This window comes from Hipposideros armiger, unplaced genomic scaffold, assembly GCF_001890085.2.
Source record: "Hipposideros armiger isolate ML-2016 unplaced genomic scaffold, ASM189008v1 scaffold_0, whole genome shotgun sequence".
In the NCBI taxonomy this organism is placed as follows: domain Eukaryota; kingdom Metazoa; phylum Chordata; class Mammalia; order Chiroptera; family Hipposideridae; genus Hipposideros; species Hipposideros armiger.
In genome coordinates, this window is record NW_017731350.1 from 3,763,954 (window position 1) to 3,782,434 (window position 18,481).

At 52.9% G+C, this 18,481-nt stretch overlaps 1 protein-coding gene across 10 annotated transcripts in view; it reads left to right on the plus strand.

Moving 5' to 3' along the window:
* Positions 1-18,481, plus strand: part of DNMT3A (DNA methyltransferase 3 alpha) — a 103,513-nt gene that overhangs the window by 50,105 nt on the left and 34,927 nt on the right. For 9 of the 10 annotated variants that reach the window (XM_019646064.1, XM_019645905.1, XM_019645980.1 and 6 more), the window contains 3 exons: positions 5,056-5,326; positions 11,290-11,333; positions 11,780-11,926. In XM_019646064.1, the coding sequence (XP_019501609.1) occupies positions 5,056-5,326; positions 11,290-11,333; positions 11,780-11,926 (462 nt within the window). Of the gene's footprint in view, positions 1-1,187; positions 1,304-5,055; positions 5,327-11,289; positions 11,334-11,779; positions 11,927-18,481 lie in introns of those variants that run through there. The other variant, XM_019646288.1, reaches the window with a different exon arrangement.

An 18,481-nucleotide genomic window follows, 5' to 3' on the forward strand; every position in this document is an offset into this window, starting at 1 on the left:
CCACCCAAAGGAGGAGAAGTGAGGGTGCTCACTGCTGCTATTCCCATCCTGCCACCTCTCCTGCCCACTCCCCTTCCCCGCAGTCCCACAGGTGAGAAGCAGAGCATGTCACCTGCAGTGGTGGGGGAGGGGGGTGCCTTCTAAAAGGGCCACCAGGGCTTCTGCTGCTACTCCCTCCTCTCCCTGTAGGAACAAGGAGGGTCTGGAACAATGTGTCTCCTTTCACGGCACCTGTAAAAATTCAAGCACATAAAAACAGAGTTTTTAACAGTTACACCTGACATGCAACAAATTTGAAACTCCCTCTTAGTATTCGAGCAGGATATTCTCACTTTTAACCTAGTCTTTGGCGGTAAGGGAGCAATGAGGAATACTGAACACCTGCCAGGTGCCCTGCTCCATGCTGAGTCTAACTGGATACAGCCCCTGCCTCCAGGAGGCACCAGCTAATGGCGACAGGGAGAGGAGGGAGCTGGGAGGAAGGCCTGGAGGTGGGGGCAGAAGGGTGCAGGCCCGGCTGGGGTAGCCTCTCCCGTGGCTTCCAGGTGTGGTGATGCTGTTCTCACCTGCGATGCCTCTTGCAGGAGGCACCCATCTCTTCCCCAGAGATGTGCAGTCACTTCAGCCCACCTGTCTGTGGGCTCTCTTCCTCCCTCTCGGTGGTTTCTTGTAGGTGGGTTTCACCCGCCCAATTACCCTGAGCCCCAGAAAGAGGGCCAGGCAGGGAGGGGTTCAGGGTGGGTTCTTGATGGTAAGATGGGCCAAGGGACCCAAGGCAGGAGTTAGCAGCTCCCCCTCATCCTGGAGCTTTGGTTGACTGGGGCTCATCCAGGACCAGAGAGGACAGGCAATGCAGAATGGCCCGACTGGGAAGAAAGGAGGGTGAGGACTGGCAGGATAGGGGGTGGGGGGTGGATTTCAGCCCGCTGAGCTAACCCTGGGGCGGGAGCTGTGCAGAGTACTCCACTTCCCCTCATCCACCCACCTCTGGGAGGATGGTGTGTCTCACACTGCTTCAGACAGGGACCTCCAGGGCTGGCCTGCGAGAGAGACTTGATCAGTGTGGGTCAGGACCCTGGGGTTTCTTGAGTCTCAGAGCACATACTCCTGGCTGTCTGTGCTATGGAGCCTGCAATCAACAGGAAGTGAGTCCAGGGTGAGGGGAGGCCATGTGGTTGGTCCCCAGGCAGGAAGTGAATGACAGTGGAGTAGTCTCGAGCAGCTTTGTGGGGCCAGGAGCCTGTCCCAACTTGAGGTGTCTGTGGGGCAGCAAGTAGCTAGAGGACAGGAGGACACGGTCATGGTAAGATTGGCTCTGACCCAAATTTCTCAGCCCAAGTTGGCCAGCGGAACCCCCATACCCACCTCCCTGGGAGTGCCACATTCGGGGCTCTGTGGTGTCTGGGGCAGCCAGACCTGGGGGTGGCTGTGGGGCCCAGTGTGCCCCACTCTTCAGGCTGCCTGGGCCATCTGACTTTCTCACACCCACGAGAAAGCCTCGAGGGGTGAGAGGATGTAGCCAGGGAGGGGCACCCTCGGCCAGGGACCCCTGCTGGTTTGAGCAGGGAGGTGGGAAAGACCCTTAGACAGGGCGTGTGGGTCCTACCATGTGGGGATGGTGGCTAAGGAGAGAGACGGGGCCTTCGTGCTCCACTAGCATCCCTGTGTTTGACCTCCTGGCTGTGCCGGCGTTGAGCCTCAGTGCCCAAGCCTAGAGGAGGAATTCTCGCTTCTGTAGAGGCCTCTTCTTCCTCTTGCTGTGGCCTCCCTCCACCCCCAACGGCTGAGGACTCCACACATTTGCAGCTTTCCATGGGAGTTTCTCTTCCTGGAAGAAGGCCTGCCCCAGGCCACCCCTTGCAGCCAGTTGAACAGCTTGGCAAGGGCCCTGGAGACCCCTCTGCTGGTCCTCATGCTGTTCCATGTGCCTGCAGCCCTGTCCAGGGAAGACTGTGGTATTGTTCTGTCTTGTTTTGTTTTGTTTTGTTTGTTTTGTTTTTTCCTCATAGCCTTATCTGTGTTTGCTGCCTCTGGGGGTTTCTTACCAGATAACAGCAGGCTCAGAGTTGAGGTCATAGACCCTTGCAGGAGAAGCAGCCTTGGAGACCACCGGGCTGTGCAGAGAAGGCCTGGGGAGACCAGCGCTCTCTCAGGCCATTGGGATGCACTTGAGGAGTACAGCTCTTTGGAGGGATTTTGGCTGTTTCTCCTCACGCTTATATGGGTAGGCCCTCCACCGCAGTCAGTCCACTTCTGGGACTCCGGCCTACAGAAATGCACAGGTGCACAGAGCCCAAAGTACAAGGGTTCACGGCAGCGGAAAGGCCCACAACTAGGGAACTGTGGGAATAACTTCTGGAGCGCCCACCTGAGAGAGTGCTGAGCGGCTGTGACACAGAATCAGACAGACCCATAAGCACGGGGATGGAGAGAGGCCCACTCTGCTTGTTAAGTGAAAAAGCAAGTGGCAGAACAGGATGAGTAGCACGATATCCTTTTAGAAAAAAAATTCTGGATGTGTGTGTGAATACATATGTATAATCACGTAACTTACATGTGATGATAGGTGCGTAGGAAACTAGTCTAGAAAAGATACTTGCCAAACTGTTATTAATGATTTACCTATGGGCAGTGATTTTGATGGTAGGGAATTGAAATAAGAGCTTTAACCTTTTTTTTTTTAAAGATTTTATTGGGGAGTTGGGGGAGGGGAAGAGTGCTGGGGAATCGGGGGAAGGGGAACAGACAAGTTGCTGTTGTTTTGTTCTTCAGTCTAGTTGTGGAGGATGTTGCTTCACTGGCCCAAGCTGGCACCATCATTGCGCTCTTCCTGGGTGAGGCAGATCAGTTGCCAGCCTCTGGACGGCCGCTCACTGCGGCTGCTGGATGCTCACGCTGGCTGCTGGCTACACACGGTAGCCCATGGCAACCCACTGCAGCAGGGGCTGCAATCTACGGAGTCGCCGGCAACCCACAGCAGCCCAGCTCCAGGTTGAGCTGTAGTTCAGCATCTTAGCTGTAGAGGGCAGTGTCATTGGCCCTCATATGTGGGATCCGAACCGGGGCCCTCTGGCGTCCCAAGCCAGTTCTTAACCAACGCACCACTCGGCTGGCCCAGAGCTTTAACCTTTTAACACTACCCATTTTTGTGTGGTTTGAATTTTTGAAACATATGTGTCTAAATTTTATAAATAGAAAAAGAAGGTGGTGACCAGTTAGCTTAGTTGGTTAGAGTGTAGTGCTGATAACACCAAGGTTGCTGGTTCGACCCCCGCATGGGCCACTGTGAGCTGCCCTCTCCCTAAAAAGAATTCACTATGCCATTGTAGCATACAAGCAATGTGTGACCAATGACCATGGCTGTCCCCCAATAAAATTTAAAATAAAAAAGAAAAGAAGGAAAACACCTCTATTGGACCAGCCTAGTCATCTCACCTCACAGGTGGGAAAACTGAGGCGCCCTCTTGGGCAGCACCCTACCTGAGGTTGCAGGCCAGCAGGGTGTCTGCTGAGTGGATACTGCCTGGCCCTTCAGGGGGCAGGCATTCTGCAGACGTAGCCAGCTGGCAGAGATGCCAAGGGCAGCCTGCTGCCTGTAGGTGTGGCAGAGCACCGAGCACAGGGGGTACTTCCATTCCTTCTGCGGTATCCTGGCCTACTTGCCCTCCGATGGCCAAGGATGAAGTGCTCTCCAGGCTCTCCTGCACTCACTCTGCCCTCACAAAGTGTGTGACCTAGAGCCTCCCAGGGAGGTCGAGTGGCCCTAAAGCGGGAATGGGTGACAAGAAGCTTTGCCCATGCTGCAGTGACACTTATGAAGGACAGTCATGATCACTCTTGTGATTCGTGTAGCAAGTTCAATTCCTAGATTCTTGGGCACAAAGCACCGTTTTCTTTTGGAGGGGGAACCTGGGACCATGTGCTAGGGAGGGGCGTGCTGCAGACTGCAAAAAAGGTTCTTGCTGGGACCTTGGCTGTCATGGGGTCTGAGCACCTGGGACAACGTGTAGGGACCAAAGCTGAGAGAAAGAATGGCACTGGGCTTCAGGGCCCAGAGGAACCCTTCTTGGAGAGGCCCCCTTGAACCCCCAAACTCTGGAATCTCATGATTATTTGTGTTTGGGCCTTGAGAGACGTAGAGAAGAACTAGGAGGACTCTGACACAGGCGTCAGGTCAGCCCAGGGTTACTAGAATCTTCTGAGGAGGGGTCCTGATTAGAAGTAGGGATAGCACAAGGAGCACTTGTTTTAAATAGGGGTTGCAGAAGGTTGGGAAGCCCTGTGTCACCTCAGTGAGCATGTGTGTGGGGGTGCGTCATGGGCAGGGGAGCCGGGCTGGCAAACCTGGTTGGATTCTTCTCCCATTTCTTAAGTGGGAGTCCATAGACCCCTTGACTTCAGGCCCACGAACCCCTTGAAACTGAGAGCAAAACTGTGAGTGTATGGGGCTGGCCGAGTGGCGCATTGGTTAAGAGCTGGCTTGGGACGCCAGAGAGCACCGGTTCGGATCCCACATATGAGGGCCAGTGACACTGCCCTCCACAGCTAAGATGCTGAACAACAGCTCAACCTGGAGCTGGGCTGCCGGGAGTCGCCGGCGATGGTGTAGGCTGCAGCCCCTGCTGCAGTGGATTGCCATGAGCTACCATGTGTAGCCAGCAGCCAGCGTGAACAGCTAGCGTGAACAGCCAGCAGCCGCCGTGAGCGGCCATCCAGAAGCCGGCGACTGATCTGCGTCGCCTGGGAAAAGTGCAATGATGGTGCCAGCTTGGGCCAGTGAAGCAACATCCTCCACAACTAGACTGAAGAATGAAAGGGTAGCAACTTGTCTGTTCCCCTTCCCCCAATTCCCCAATAAAAGTCTTTAAAAAAAACAAAACAAAACAAAACAAAACTGTGAGTGTATGAACATCATGCAACATTGCATGAACGTTTATGTGTACACAGTGTTCTGGACAAAGAGTTCATCACTTTCACCAGAATTTCAGAGGGATCAGTGATCCAAAAGAGGCCAAAACCACTGGTCTAACCCTCTCCCGTGTTTCTTCTTTCAAGGTGGAAAGCAGTGACACGCCGAAGGACCCCGCGGTGACCTCCAAGTCCCCGTCCATGGCCCAGGACTCGGGCCCCTCAGAGCTGTTACCCAATGGGGACTTGGAGAAGCGGAGTGAGCCCCAGCCAGAGGAAGGGAGCCCCGCTGCGGGGCAGAAGGGCGGGGCCCCAGCAGAAGGAGAGGGTGCAGCCGAGACCCCGCCCGAAGCCTCCAGAGCTGTGGAGAATGGCTGCTGCACCCCCAAGGACGGCCGAGGGGCCACCACAGAAGAAGGTGAGTCCCTGGGTCAAGGGGCAGCCTCTTTCGGACATGCCTGAGGGTGAAAGACAAGGGGCCTAGCGGGTTCCTGGAGTCCAGCGTGGGCTGGGCATGGCAGCTGAAGGTCTCCTTGCCCAGGCAGTGCCCTGGAGGCTGCTGGCTGGATGCAGCCTGCACATGGGGCTTATTTGGCCCGCTTGGCCTGCGTAGCATTTGAAACATTTAAAAACATTAGTTGCCAATATTTAAAAATCAAGACATTTCACATAAAGATCTGGAGTTTTGGCTTCTGGTGAAAAAAATAAACTAGATCTCTGGCAACAGTGGGTTTGCAGAATGCCAATGGCTGCTGGACTGGGGTGATGGCTGCCCCACAGCCCGCTACCACATCCCACCCCCTCCACCCCCCAGGCTGGTCGTGCACCTCTGTTTCCCTCAGCCCCACCTGGCCTGTAAGACCTGCGGCTCTTAGGGATAGCTGTTTGTCGCCCCTGGCCTGGGTGCCTGAGGACAGCAGGTGCCCCTGTGGGCGTTAGAGGCTCAGTGAGCCTTCCCCAGGACAGACGTCCAGAGCCCACCACCGTTTCGTTGACTGGACTAAACTGGTTGTGACAGAGTGGGGTGGGGGAGGGGCGGGTGGTCCGTGCACTGCCCAACCCCGGCCTCTTCTTCCTCCCGGGACTTCTTGGCCTAGCCCTGGAGTCCTGGAAAGTTGCCCACTTTTCTCTTTCAGGTTAAGCCAGCAATTTCAGGGCCAAGCGAGCTGTAAACATGTTAGTAATGAGCACAAGTAGCATTTGTACAGGGCTTCACAGTTTACAAAGCACTTTCTCATACATTATCGCATTTGATCCTCCCAGGGCCCTGCCAGGTTGTTTTACATATGTGCATTTTAATTTCAGAAGGTCTTCCTTCCAAGTGTGTATGATGGAATGAGTAAATTGATTAATTGGCATAACTCATTTTGCGTGGATCCAAACCTAGTATTCAGGCAGGATCAAGAACATCTCCAGAAAAAAGATTTCCAAATTTATTTAAAAATATCTTTTATGCATTTTTTATTCAACTGATATTTATGATGCTCCCATTATGTACAAAGCGCTTTCTGAGGTCTTCTGTGTTGATTGTTTTACTCCTCCAAACAGTCTTCTTCGAGAGGTATTATTATCCCCATTGTCAGGTGGGGGAAAAACAACAACTGAGGTTTGACGAGATGAAGTGACTTGCTCAGGGACTCCAAGCCCCTAAGTGGCAGATCCAGGATTTATTCCATCCTGGTTTCTGAGTCGGTATGCCCTTCCACTCGCCCCTTTATTCTGCAGTGGGGCTCTGGAGGGCTGGCCCTGAGCTGTCCAGAGCTCCTAGCCTCACCTGAGCGCCTCCTGGGATGTGTCCTGACACTTGGTGGGAGTGTCCAAGGGGCCTGAATGGAGTAACACAGAGGAGAAAAGAGAGAAGATACCATCCTCCTGTTACAAAGCCCTGCTGTACAAGAACAGACCCTGTCAGCCTTTTCCACCAAATGCGCTGGTCCCCAGAGGCAGGTCTTGGTGGACTCCCAGCTTTCTGGGACCCCCACCACCAGTGGCACCCCGCTGCTGCCCAGGGTCCAGGCAGTGCTTCCTGGCTGGTAGGATGGAGCCATAGCGCCAAGGCTGCTCTTCACCCTTGAGGGTTTGCTTTCGGTTGGGGATTTCCCTCTCTCCATTTGTTTGTTCTCAGGAGCTCCTTCAGTCAGTCAACGAGTGTTTACTAAACACCCGTTTGGTCTGTGCCAGGATCTGGGGAAACCCTCATGAACAAAAACCTAGCTCTTCCCTCAAGGACCTCATAGTCAGCTGGAGAGATAGACATTGGTGAGAAACCCAACACTGAAAAGTGTGCGATTATACAGAGATAAGTTCTCTAGAAAATCAACACGGTCCTATGAGAAACTATAACAGAGGAACCTAGCTGGCCTGGGCTGTTCCACCTAAGCTGAAGGGTGAGCTAGGGTTCACCAGGTGAGGGGTGATGCAGGGAGGGAGGGAGAGTAAATAGAAAGGCTCCCAGGTGGGAGGGGGCAGGGCGCCCAGGGACCTGACAGAAACAAGGGAGGAGGGTGTGAGATGAGGGGAGAGCAGACAGGGGCCAGGGCAGGCTTTGAGGGTGACATGATGTGCTTTGCATTTTGAAAAGATTACTTTGCCATCTAGATCCTGGAGTGGAATGGTTGGAGGGGCCAGGAGGCAGGATGAGCAGTTAGGAGCTGCTGCAGGTGTCTTCTGAGGGGAGGGTGGCTCTGATGGCAGCAGAGAGGGAGAGAGACGGATGAGTGCCAAGGCCATGAGAGGACAGGGGAGAGATGATTCAAGGGTGACTCCGGCCTTGGGCGGATGTTTCTCAGAATCAGTGCTGGGCATGGCGGGCACAAACGCTCCAAGTCTTGTTGGTCTCCAAAGTTGGGCCTCAGAGCATTCCTGTGTGGCCGCAGCTATCCAGGCGGTGGAGATGCTGGCAGGGGTCAGAGCTGGTGCGCTCCCTGAAGGCTACTGTGAATTGCCCGATGCTGAGACTTGTGGGGTGTTACCTAGAGGGGTGGGCAGTGGGCCCCTGGAGGCTCAGCCATCATTCCAGCAGTCAGCCACATAGAACACATACTCAGCTGCTTGGTTCCCAGGAGGAAGGAGACGAAGGCCTCAGAGAGGAAGTGACTTGGCCGAGGCCTCCTCATTCTAGGTCTCTTTTCAGGGGACTCCATCTGTCTTTCCTGGATCCCCTTTCATTAGGTCTTACACAGGGGAAATGGAGGCCTTTAAGGCATGTTCCTGTGGCCTAGGCACCCTGCTGTGTGCACTGTAGGAGCCCCAGATCCTGACAGGACAGCCAGGACAAAGGAGGAGGAGCCGGGGAGAGGATGAGTAATCAGGGCAGAGCCACCTGGACAGGCAGGTGGTGGCCTTGGGAAGGCTCCTGCACCCCTAGCAGCAATGCCGTCATGATGTTAACAGTAACAGGGGCAGGGTGGTTTTCTTTTTACTGAATATTGACTTCGTGTTGAGTGTTCAGTATCCTCACTACTCAGAGTGGTCCACGCATCACCTGGCATCACCTGAGAAGCTAGGAATGCAGACTCTCAGGCTTCACCCCAGACCTACTGAATCAGAACGTACATGTGAAAGCGAGCCTCATGATTTCCATGCATGTTCAAGCCTGAGACTCCCAGCTCTGTATGTATTCCTTTCCTGAACCTGTGTGATCACGCAAGGAGGTCTCTTTTATCCCCGTTTTTCAGATGGGGAGACTGAGGGTTCAGAGAGAGTAAGTTACCTCCCCCAAGGTAATACAACTAGTAAAGGGCCAGATTAGGGTCAGCACTGAGCCCTTCTCTTCTCAGACTGAGCAGCCACTACTGGGCTAGTGACTGCCCTCTGGGACAAGCCTGGCCTTAGTCCTGCCACTGAGATTTAGGCTCATTTTAAAGGGAATTTGGGGTGGCTCCGTGCTGAGCAGAGTCTCAGACCAACAGGTAAGTGTTAGAAGCACCCTGGCTTCCACTGTCTCCAAGACCTGAGACGGCCCCAGGGTCATGTCCACGCCTGCCAGGGCCACCCTGGAATGCGCACAGCCACCTGGCCCTGCCTGTGACCCTGGGTCTGGGCCAGGAGCAGATGGACTGCAGAGGGAGTGTTGAGAGAACAGCTGACCCTCCTTGACTCAGGACAAGTGCAGCAATCTGAGGCAGCCCAGTTTGTTGTTTTGCTTGCCCAAGTGTGTGTATGATATCATGCAAGTGGGCATGCGCCGTCTGTCAGGGAGAAAATTCCAGAAAGAAAGCAGTTAGAAATTATATAAAGAAAAGTCATTCTGTTTTGGGGCGCATGAGAGGGGCCTGAGAATGGAAAGGGGGAACACCAAGAGAGTGCAGTATAAAGTGAGCTGTCTTCTAAAGTCTGGTGGTAAGTCACTCCAAACCCCGGGACCTGTTTCCCCATTGGCAAAATCTAGGGACTTGAGGAGTATTCCATCATCCTTACAATTCCCTTCAGCGCTGATTTTCTTTCATTTGAATGAACAAATGATTTCGCATAGATCAGATGCCACTGAAGGTCCCCAGTAGGGAATATTTGAGGTCCTAAGGACCTCCTGCTGCAGCCTGATCCGAGGGCAGGCGCCCCCTTCTGGCAGCACGAAGCCTGGTAGGGTAGAACTTGCTGGTTGTGGGTAGGGGTGGGGGGCCTCTGGGAGGAGGGAGGCCCCTGGCTGGTGGGAGGGGTAGCTTTGCCCTAAGAGGCCGGAGGAAAAGTTGGGGAGCTGGCAGTGGTGAGACGAGAGGGCCTAATGGAAATACGGAGGCAGAGACGGAGAAAGTCTGTGTGAGACGTACCTTGAAAGGCCTGTCAGGTACAAGCATCAGCGAGTATACACATGTACCCCCACATGCCCCCGCGACAGACACATGCGCTTCCTCCCCTCCTCCCCCGCTCCCCTCCGCAGCCATCTCGGCTCTTTGGGTGTGGCACGCTCCAAGTGTAGTCTCGGGAGTCCACTCATTCCAGGGCGCCCCCCGCAGGTGCTTGCCCTGCCTTCCAGCTCCCCCAGGGCTCCCGTCCTGTCCGCTGTAACCCAGAACTGCCCTGGTCCCTGCCTGGGGCAGATGCATAGAAGGGCCCCAGGTCTGCTCGGAGGGAAAGAAACATCCTCTCGCAGAGGCCTTCAGTGCTGGCGGGTTTCCGCTTCTGAACCGGGAGATGAAGCAGGGGCTGTTTTTTCCGTTTTTGGCTTTTTGTGTCCCCCTCCCCCAGTTACCATGAGCCAGCCGTAGTGACCTTCCCCCTTTGAGCCCAAGCTCAATACTCTTGGCTTCTGAGAAAGGAGTTGTGGGGTGGCAGGTAAGAGGAAGGCTCACTCCCCCTGACCTCCTGCAGAAAGTTCCAGAATGCATAATTAACCCAGCCCCACAGCTAGGGCAAGTGAGGACCCCCGAGAGGACCAGGGTAGGAGGGCAGCGGTATCCTGGAGGGATACGGCTGCCCTCCTGCTTAGGACAGGGAGGACAGGATGAGGATAAGGCTCCCCTAAAGACGGCCATGCTGGGGCTTCTGCCCCCAGGGGAGCCTCCCCACCCCCCCCCACCCCCAGGAACTGGAATCAGGGCCCAGCTGAGGAGCTGCAGGGAAGAGGAGCAGGAAACTGCTGCCTTGGGGAAGGGGGACAAAACTAACGTTTATTGAGCACCTACTACATGCCAAGTCCCACTCTAGGCACTTAATGTTCCCATTAACCTAAAGATTTTAGAAGGGTATCCACCATGATTCTGTCAGGAAACAGGCTAGGAGAGGTTACAGCTGTCACACGAAGACAGTTGGAATCCAAGCCTTCTAGAATGAAGGCTGAACTCAGGAACCTGAGAATGGGTTATAGAGGCAGATATTAATAATCGGACCACAATATTGAGAGCTCCAGGAGAAACTTAGAAGTCATCTCTAGCATCTTTATTTTCCAGATGAGGAAACTTAGTGTCATAGAGATGCTGCTGCTTCACTGAGTCTTGCTCCAGTCGCCCTGTGCCCCCGCCCCCCCCAGTGCTCCACACATAGGAGCAGATGCTCCACCCCAGGGCCTGGGGAGACTGTGACGTCTGGCCCCTCCTCTGAGAAGGGAGCTCTCTGGGAGGAACTGAGTGGGGCTATTTCCAGACGACCCCTTCTGCGTGCCCGAGACAGAGTTAATGACCCAGGAACCACAGCCCTGGCTTTTCTGTTGTCTGGATTTGGGCGTCCGGCCCTGCCCCAGCCCCTTCTCTGCCCTGGCCATGCTCTGAGTCCTCGGGGCCAGCATGGTGCCTGGCACATGGTGGGCCATCAGATTTGACACGTGAACAACCAAATGGTTGGAGGACCCCTGTCCCCACGGCAGGGATCCCAGGCACAAGGTGGGGGCCTCTGAGCCACTCCCGTAACTCTGCCGACAGTCCCTTTGTTCTTCCCTCTCCACAGGCAAAGAACAGAAGGAGACCAACATCGAATCCATGAAAATGGAGGCAAGTGTTTTCCTCAACCCCCAGGGGCTCTGTGGATCCTGATTCTAGGAGAAGAAAGCCACTGCTCTGATCAACTGTGGCGAGTGTGTGTGAGGGGAGCCCGAGGTGGCTCCTGTCCCCTTCTTTACACATCCCTCGGTGAGGAGAGGAAGTGGGTGTGGAGGTTGGAAGTCCTCCAAGGCAGCCATCTGGTCCCCCTCTGAGACCAAGCACCTCCCCCCTGGTTTATGTCCCCGTGTCACCCCCACCCCACTCCCTCGCTTCTCCAGCTCAGACAGGGGCTTGCCCAGCACTTGCAGGGTTGGCATCTCTGGCCAGGAGTCAGGGCTCCTGTGTTCTGTTTGAGGTGAGTGCCTCCTCAATTTCCCCTCCAGGAGGAACAAACCCTGCAGTGGGGCTGCCAGTGCCCATCTTAATGCCAGTCTGTCTCTGTCATTCTGTCCTAGGGCTCCCGGGGCCGGCTTCGGGGGGGCTTGGGCTGGGAGTCCAGCCTCCGCCAGCGGCCCATGCCGCGGCTCACCTTCCAGGCGGGGGACCCCTACTACATCAGCAAGCGCAAGCGGGACGAGTGGCTGGCACGCTGGAAAAGGGAGGTGAGGTGCCTTCTGGCCTGGGCCCCAGCCGGTCCCTTAGTGTCGGAAACCAGATGTTAGCTTCAGTCGCCCTCTGAGGCTGTTTGTTGTCAGGCCCTGGCTTAGCCTAAGTCTTCCCCTTCAGGTTAACCTCTCATACTTTCAGGGAACTGCTTAATCCCTAGGCAGTGACTGGTTCTTTTGTTCTTTCCACAAATGTTTATTGAATCCTTTCCGTGTGTCAGGTAGTATACTAGGCTCTGTGCATATGTAATTCCTTCCCTCATGGAGATGACATTCTGATGGGGGAGACGGACAGAAAACAAGTAAACAGGGGCTGAAAAAGCGGATAACAGAGGCCTGCTCTGGGCAGGGTACTCAGAAGAGGCTTCTTGGAGGAAGTGGCATTTAAGTGAAGGAATAGAAGAGCTGGCTCTGTGAGGAGCGAGGGGAAGTGGGTGGGAGAGAATGTTCTAGGCAGAGGAAACAGCACAAGCAAGGCCCTGACGTTTTAGGCAAAATGAAAGACCAGTGTGCCCAGAGTGCCATGAGCAAGGGAGAAAGTGTGGTCAGTCGAGGCTGGGAGATGCATAAGCAGGGTTCCAATCCCACAGGGCCCAGCAGGTCCAAGCCCAAAGCTGGCTTAACTCAGAGTACACTGGGAAGCCATTGAAGGTTCCTGTGCAGAGGAATGATTTGATGTGGATTAAAGGGGCAGCAGTGGAGACAGAGGACAGATCCAGGATGCATATTGGAGATAGAATCAGTAGGGTTTGCTGCTGGATGGGAAGGGTGGAGAAGGGGAGGGAACGGAGAGACTCAAAGCAGACCCCCCTGAAGCCTGGTGATGGTTGTGTCATTTCCTTGGATGGGGGAGGGGAGACTTGGGAGGAACAGGCTTAGGATGCATGGGAACCAAGAGTTCCAGCTGAGATGCTGAGGTACCTGGAGCCTGGATGGAGGGAGACGCAGGCTGCAGACACAAAGGTGGGAGCAGAGCCTGGGGCATTTAAGTCCGTCGAAACTGATGAGCTCATGGGAATGGGAACGGGGAGAGGGGTGTGTGTCACAGACCAAGTCCCAGGATTGTGTCCACAGAAACCCCAACATTTTGGGCTTCGTAGAAAGGAGCAGTGGCAGGCAGCGGGGACTGAAAAGAGTGGGGTCTCAGTGAGATGGTTTTCTGGTGAGAATGGCCGCCCAGCTCTGCGGAAGCTGAATTCATTGAGACATACTCATTGCATTCTACAAACTAGAGGTAGCTGGTGACTTTTCTAAGAGGAGCTTCCATGGGGGTTGTGAGGTGGGTGGGAACCAGCCCGCAGAGAGGAGCGGAGGCAGTGGAGACCGAACGACCAAGGGACGACCAGTCCACCAAGCACGACTGGTGGGGCTGCCCTCTTGTCTGTTTGATTAGTAGAGAGAAGGCATATGGATGGACCTACAGGCAACAGGAAGGGAGCTAAAGGCTGTGAATTTCCGCCACCTGGGGCATTTCACCATCATCCTCTCTTGCCTTTACCCCAGGCCTACAGCGGAAGGTGTTATCCTGTTACATTGTGTGAGAGTTTGCTCTAGACTAGAGAAAGTGGAAAACAAGGTGGGGATTTGGCGACTTGATTGTTTCAGTTCCTTCTGGATCCAGGAAGGCAGAGATTCCTCTCCCGGAAGAGCCTGGAAAAGGGGCAGCAGTCCAAGGTCTGGGGGAAGACAGGGAGTTGACCCTGGCATCCTCTCTTAGCCGTGAGGCCAGAAGCTTAGACCTGCAAAAGCTTCTAGAAATTCTGTGGTCCTCAAACCGTGGTCCTCCCTTGAAGAAGCAGTATAAGGGCTTGCCCTCAGTTGTGATAAAAAAGAGGATCTTTTCTCAACTCACCAGGAAGATTAAGATAATAGATACAGTCTCTCAATTTTAAGTTTTCTACTAAAATTTGAAAAGACCCATTTACCATGAACCTCTTTTAACACCCACAGAAGTAGAGAGAATAGTATCATGAGCGCCCATGAACATATCACTGAGCTTCAACATTCATCGAAAGCTTTTCTAGAAAAATCTTAAACCTTTGGCCCCCAACCAGTATAGGTAATCAATGAGTATTAACAGAAAAAAACTTTAAAAGTTGATTTGATTTATAAAATATTTTGGGTATGTGCCGCTTGAGCTAGAGAGACCTACAAACACAATATATTTTCTGCTAGTAAGATTGTGCCTCATTCATATACTATAACTGAAGAGGTCTGTAAAGAATTCCATGACTTGCAGTGCAAGTGTTAGAACTGTTGATCCCCGCTATTTTCGGACGAGGGGTCCGGCGCTGCAGAGCTATGTGTTGGCCGCAAGCTCACACAGCACACAGGGAATGGACTGGAATGGGGTTAGAATTCAGGCTTCCCCTACTGCCCCGTGGGGCCTGGCCTCAAGACCACACTTATCCCTCTGGGGCTCTACTAGGGGGGTAGGGGAGGGCTAGCAGCAGGGAACAAGAATATTGGGGAAACATGGGTAGTTTTCAAGATTCCCAAGTGTCTCTTAGACTAAAGAGTAGTAACTGTCACCATCCGGCCCGTTTTCTAAGTGGCTTACCAAGGATAAAGAAATCCTTCCTCCCTTCACAGCCTCATCTTGGTTCTCTGGCATTTGACCCTTTCTTCTGAAACTGCCTCCCAAGGCGTTCCTGCCCTTGTACCTGAGAGTCTTCCCCGTTTCCTCCAACTGTATCTTCTCAGCATCCTCTTCTGCCCCTCATCTGTGGCATCCCCAGATCTCTGCCCCCACCCTCTGCCTGTCTTGAGCCCCTTACCACGTCTGTGCTCTCATAGACCCTATGACCCGCTGCCCTCCCCCTCTGCTCTTTCCCAACCTGCGTCATTTGAAGGTCCAGCCAGCATTTCCTGACCTCAGCATGAGACACCCGCTCTTTAAAAGTTCATGCAGGGCACCGTTATTGAGCTGACACCCAGTACCCCCCATGTCTGAGCACTGTATAAGATCCTGAGGCTGCCGGAAGCCTAGAGGACTCCTAGTTGCCCCGTGATAGGATGAGCGTTCTGGGCACCTCAGGAAGAGCATCACCCGAGGGGCTTAGGCTAATTCCGCCGGGATCATCTACACACCAGCAAGAGGTGGCTTTTGTCTTTTGTAGGATGAACTGGAATTTAGGGAAGAGGAGGAAGGGCATTGCAGGAGGAGGTATACAGCACATGCAAAGGTTCTGAGGCCCAACACAACATGGCCTTTTCAGGACTGGAAGTTTGAGGTGGTGGAGCACAGGGAAAGGGGGCTGAGCGCAGCAGGAAGGAGGCTGGGAAGGTGGGTGGGGCCAAGGCAGGGTCTGAGGGCTTGTCTGAGCTGCTCTGGGGCTCCTGCCAGACCCTGTCTGTACCTGCCCCTTTCCTGGTCCACACGCCCCACCTGTGGGGCCTCCTTTCCCCAAAATGTCTTCCTCAGCTTAATTTCCTTTCCCTTTCCCACCCTTATCAGTCAGTCCTCAGTTATGGGGTGAGGGCTGCTCCTGACTTTTTCGTCCATCCAAGATAACCTACCTCCCCACCTGCTCAAAAAAAAAAAAAAAAATTAAGACTTAGACTATCACAAAAAAGGAAGCTAGCCTGAGGGTGGTGAGCACACAACTACGTATACAGATGTCGTATGATAAAGTTGTACACTTGAAATTTGTATAACGTTATTGACCAATGTCACCCCAATACATTTCATTAAAAAAAAAGAATATCACAAAATGAATGAAATTTAAACTCAGTGGATGAGGAAAATGAGGCATTTCTTCCTTCCCTGAGGTGGAAGTGGGAATTTCTGCTACAGCTGGCAAGTTGTTGTCTCTGCACCTCTTTACGAATCCTTTTAAGGATTAAACTCTGCCTTGATTATGACCAGGTCCTGCTCTAGAACCTGCAATGGCTCCCTGTTGTCTCCCCTATCACATCAGAAACCCTCTGGCTGTGACCTCCACAATCAACCCACCCCACCTCACTACCTTTCTCTAATATGAGAGAACAGTTTCCCCTTTATACTTGCCATGCGCCTCCCTTCCTCCCTGCCTTTGTTCCTGCCATGCTTTTCCCTATCCGTCCTTCAGGGTTGAGGCCTAGAGCTGCTGCCTCTTCCAGGAAGCTTTCCAGGATTTCTCTAGTCTACACTGACCTCTTCCCTTCTTTGCACCCCTGTAGCCCTTACTGATAGTATTGTTGGATTTAGCACTCGATTTCATAGAGTATTTTTCACTATTTGTTTTTATGTGTTAATCATGTCTTCCCCCATTGTGCCGAGCCTGGTATTGGGCAGGGAGAACAGGCCCAGTGAATACCTACCTGTTGGTTAGCTAAGCAGTTGGGAGGCTGGTGAATGTGGGACCCCTTCTCAGGGAGCTTGGCCCTTGGATTTCCACCTTGAGGGCTCACCCCTTCTTTTCCAGGGGTGCTGACAGGTGTATCTGGAGAAGAGCATGGGGCCAGGGGACCTGTGTGGGCAGGCTCCCATGGGCAAGGTGGTATCCGGACTCTTCTCCGCCCTGCGTTCCTGCTGTTCCCACTGGGCCTGCGCTGTGCTTGAGTGGAGGAGAGCCTTCCCTGGCCTGGAAGAGCTGGCCCAGACCAGGTGGTGGTGGTGGGGCAGAGGTGAGGCCATTCATCCTCCCAAAGGAAGGCAAGTCCAGGGCTCCTTTCTACTAATGATGAGAACAAAAGGACCTGAGGAAGTGCTTTAGCGGGGTTAGGAAGGGCGGCTCACAGGTGTTACTTCATTGGTCCTCCACACTGTGAGGCAGAAGGGTGCAGAGGCCGGGTCAAGCAGTGGAAACAATCATCCAGCCAGAAGGGCCGTGGACTCTGTTTGTATCACTGCTGAATGGTTTTTGGACTCAGCCGTAGTCTGGTGATGTTATGGCTCTCTCAGTAATCGCCTCACCCCAGCCCGATTCTAAATTACTTCGAGGCAAGGACACCATGTCTTGCTGAGCTAGGATCTGGTGTCTTTCCCGGTTCCCAACCTGAAGAGAAATACCTATGCATCCTAACATTTATTAGAGGCTTAATACATATGAAATCATGATGACAAATAATCTGGTCTATATACCATAGTCCCTCCTCCCCGCTCCCCCCTCCTCTCCCCTCCCCCACACTCAGATACAGCCCCCCTTCCCTCCCTGCAGGCTGCCCAGCAGGTAGCAATACTTGACATTCCTGAAGCGAAGGGTGCCTTTGGAGGTGAGTTCAAATGCTGACTCGGCCTCTTAGCAGATGTGGGACCTTAGGCATCACTTAACCGCACTAGGCTGAGGTCCCTCCACTGTGGCTAGACTGGGCTGCTCTCTGTCCCCTAGGTGTGTCTCATCTCCATGAGAGCAGCACTCACCAGTTTGTTTCTGCCTCTACCCGCCCAGAGCTTGTTTAGTGCTGGCACTCTGAGCACCTCTGCCCCCAGGGCTGGCAGTCAGGAGGGACTAGATAAAGGTTTGCTGAATGAATGACTAATATCAGAGTTGTGTGGGTTAATAAGGTAATACGTAACATTTAAAGCTCCTAGCATAGGGCTAACACATAAGAGGAGCTCGATCATTTTTTTAAATGATTTTAAATTACATAAGGTTTATGCAGATACATTCTTATTGTTTAAAAAAAAAAACACCCCACCCCTCCTTCCCAATTTTAATTCCTCCACCAGAGATACTAGATGCTATCAGTTTGGTGTATGTATGACATGAGTTTTTTCTATCCATCTATATGTGTGTGTAAATGTATAATTTTACTTCACAGTTGCCTTTTCTTTCTTTTTTTATTTAAGTGGAACCACGCTGTAGTTTCATTTTACAGCTTGGTTTTTCATGTACAGTAGGTCTGGGCAATCTAGCCACATAATTATTGTTATATTCCTCCATATGGATTACCATGATTTTATTTAACCATTCTCTTCTTGGTGGGCATTTGTGTTGTTTACAGTATTTTACTGTATAAGCATTGCCGCAGTGAACATCTTCGGTCATGCCTCTTTGTGCATCTGTGTTTCTCTAGGGCCGTAGGGAACATGTATTTTGCATTTTGTACAATCTGCCAAATTGCCCTCCAAAAAGGGCAGCGCCAATTTATGCTCCTGTAAACAGGGTATGAGAAGATTCCCACCTTTGCCAACATCAATATTTTGCTAATCTAATGGGTGGGGGAAAAAACCGGTATCTTGTTATGATTTTAATTGGCATTTCCCAGATAATAAGTGAGGTTGGACATCTTTTCATATGTTTATTGGCCATTTGGGCTGCTGCTGCTGCTGCTTCTGTGAGCTGAGCAAATGTTGCTTCCTCTTGCTTTATAACCCTGCAGTCTCAGCAGACTGTGCTTCCTGTCTGCCCTGGGAAGAGCAGTCTGCGGATGTCCAGAGGGTCATCTCTTGCGGTGCTAGGTTCCATTTAATAAGCCATAGCTGCACACCTACTAAGTAGGGGGCATTGTGCTGGGGGCTTTGGGAATAGATGAATGAAGTGTGATCTCCTTTTAGTACAGGAGACTTACGAAATGGCAACGCAAAGTAGACCATTAAGGACTAAACCAAACTTATTAGCAAAGTAT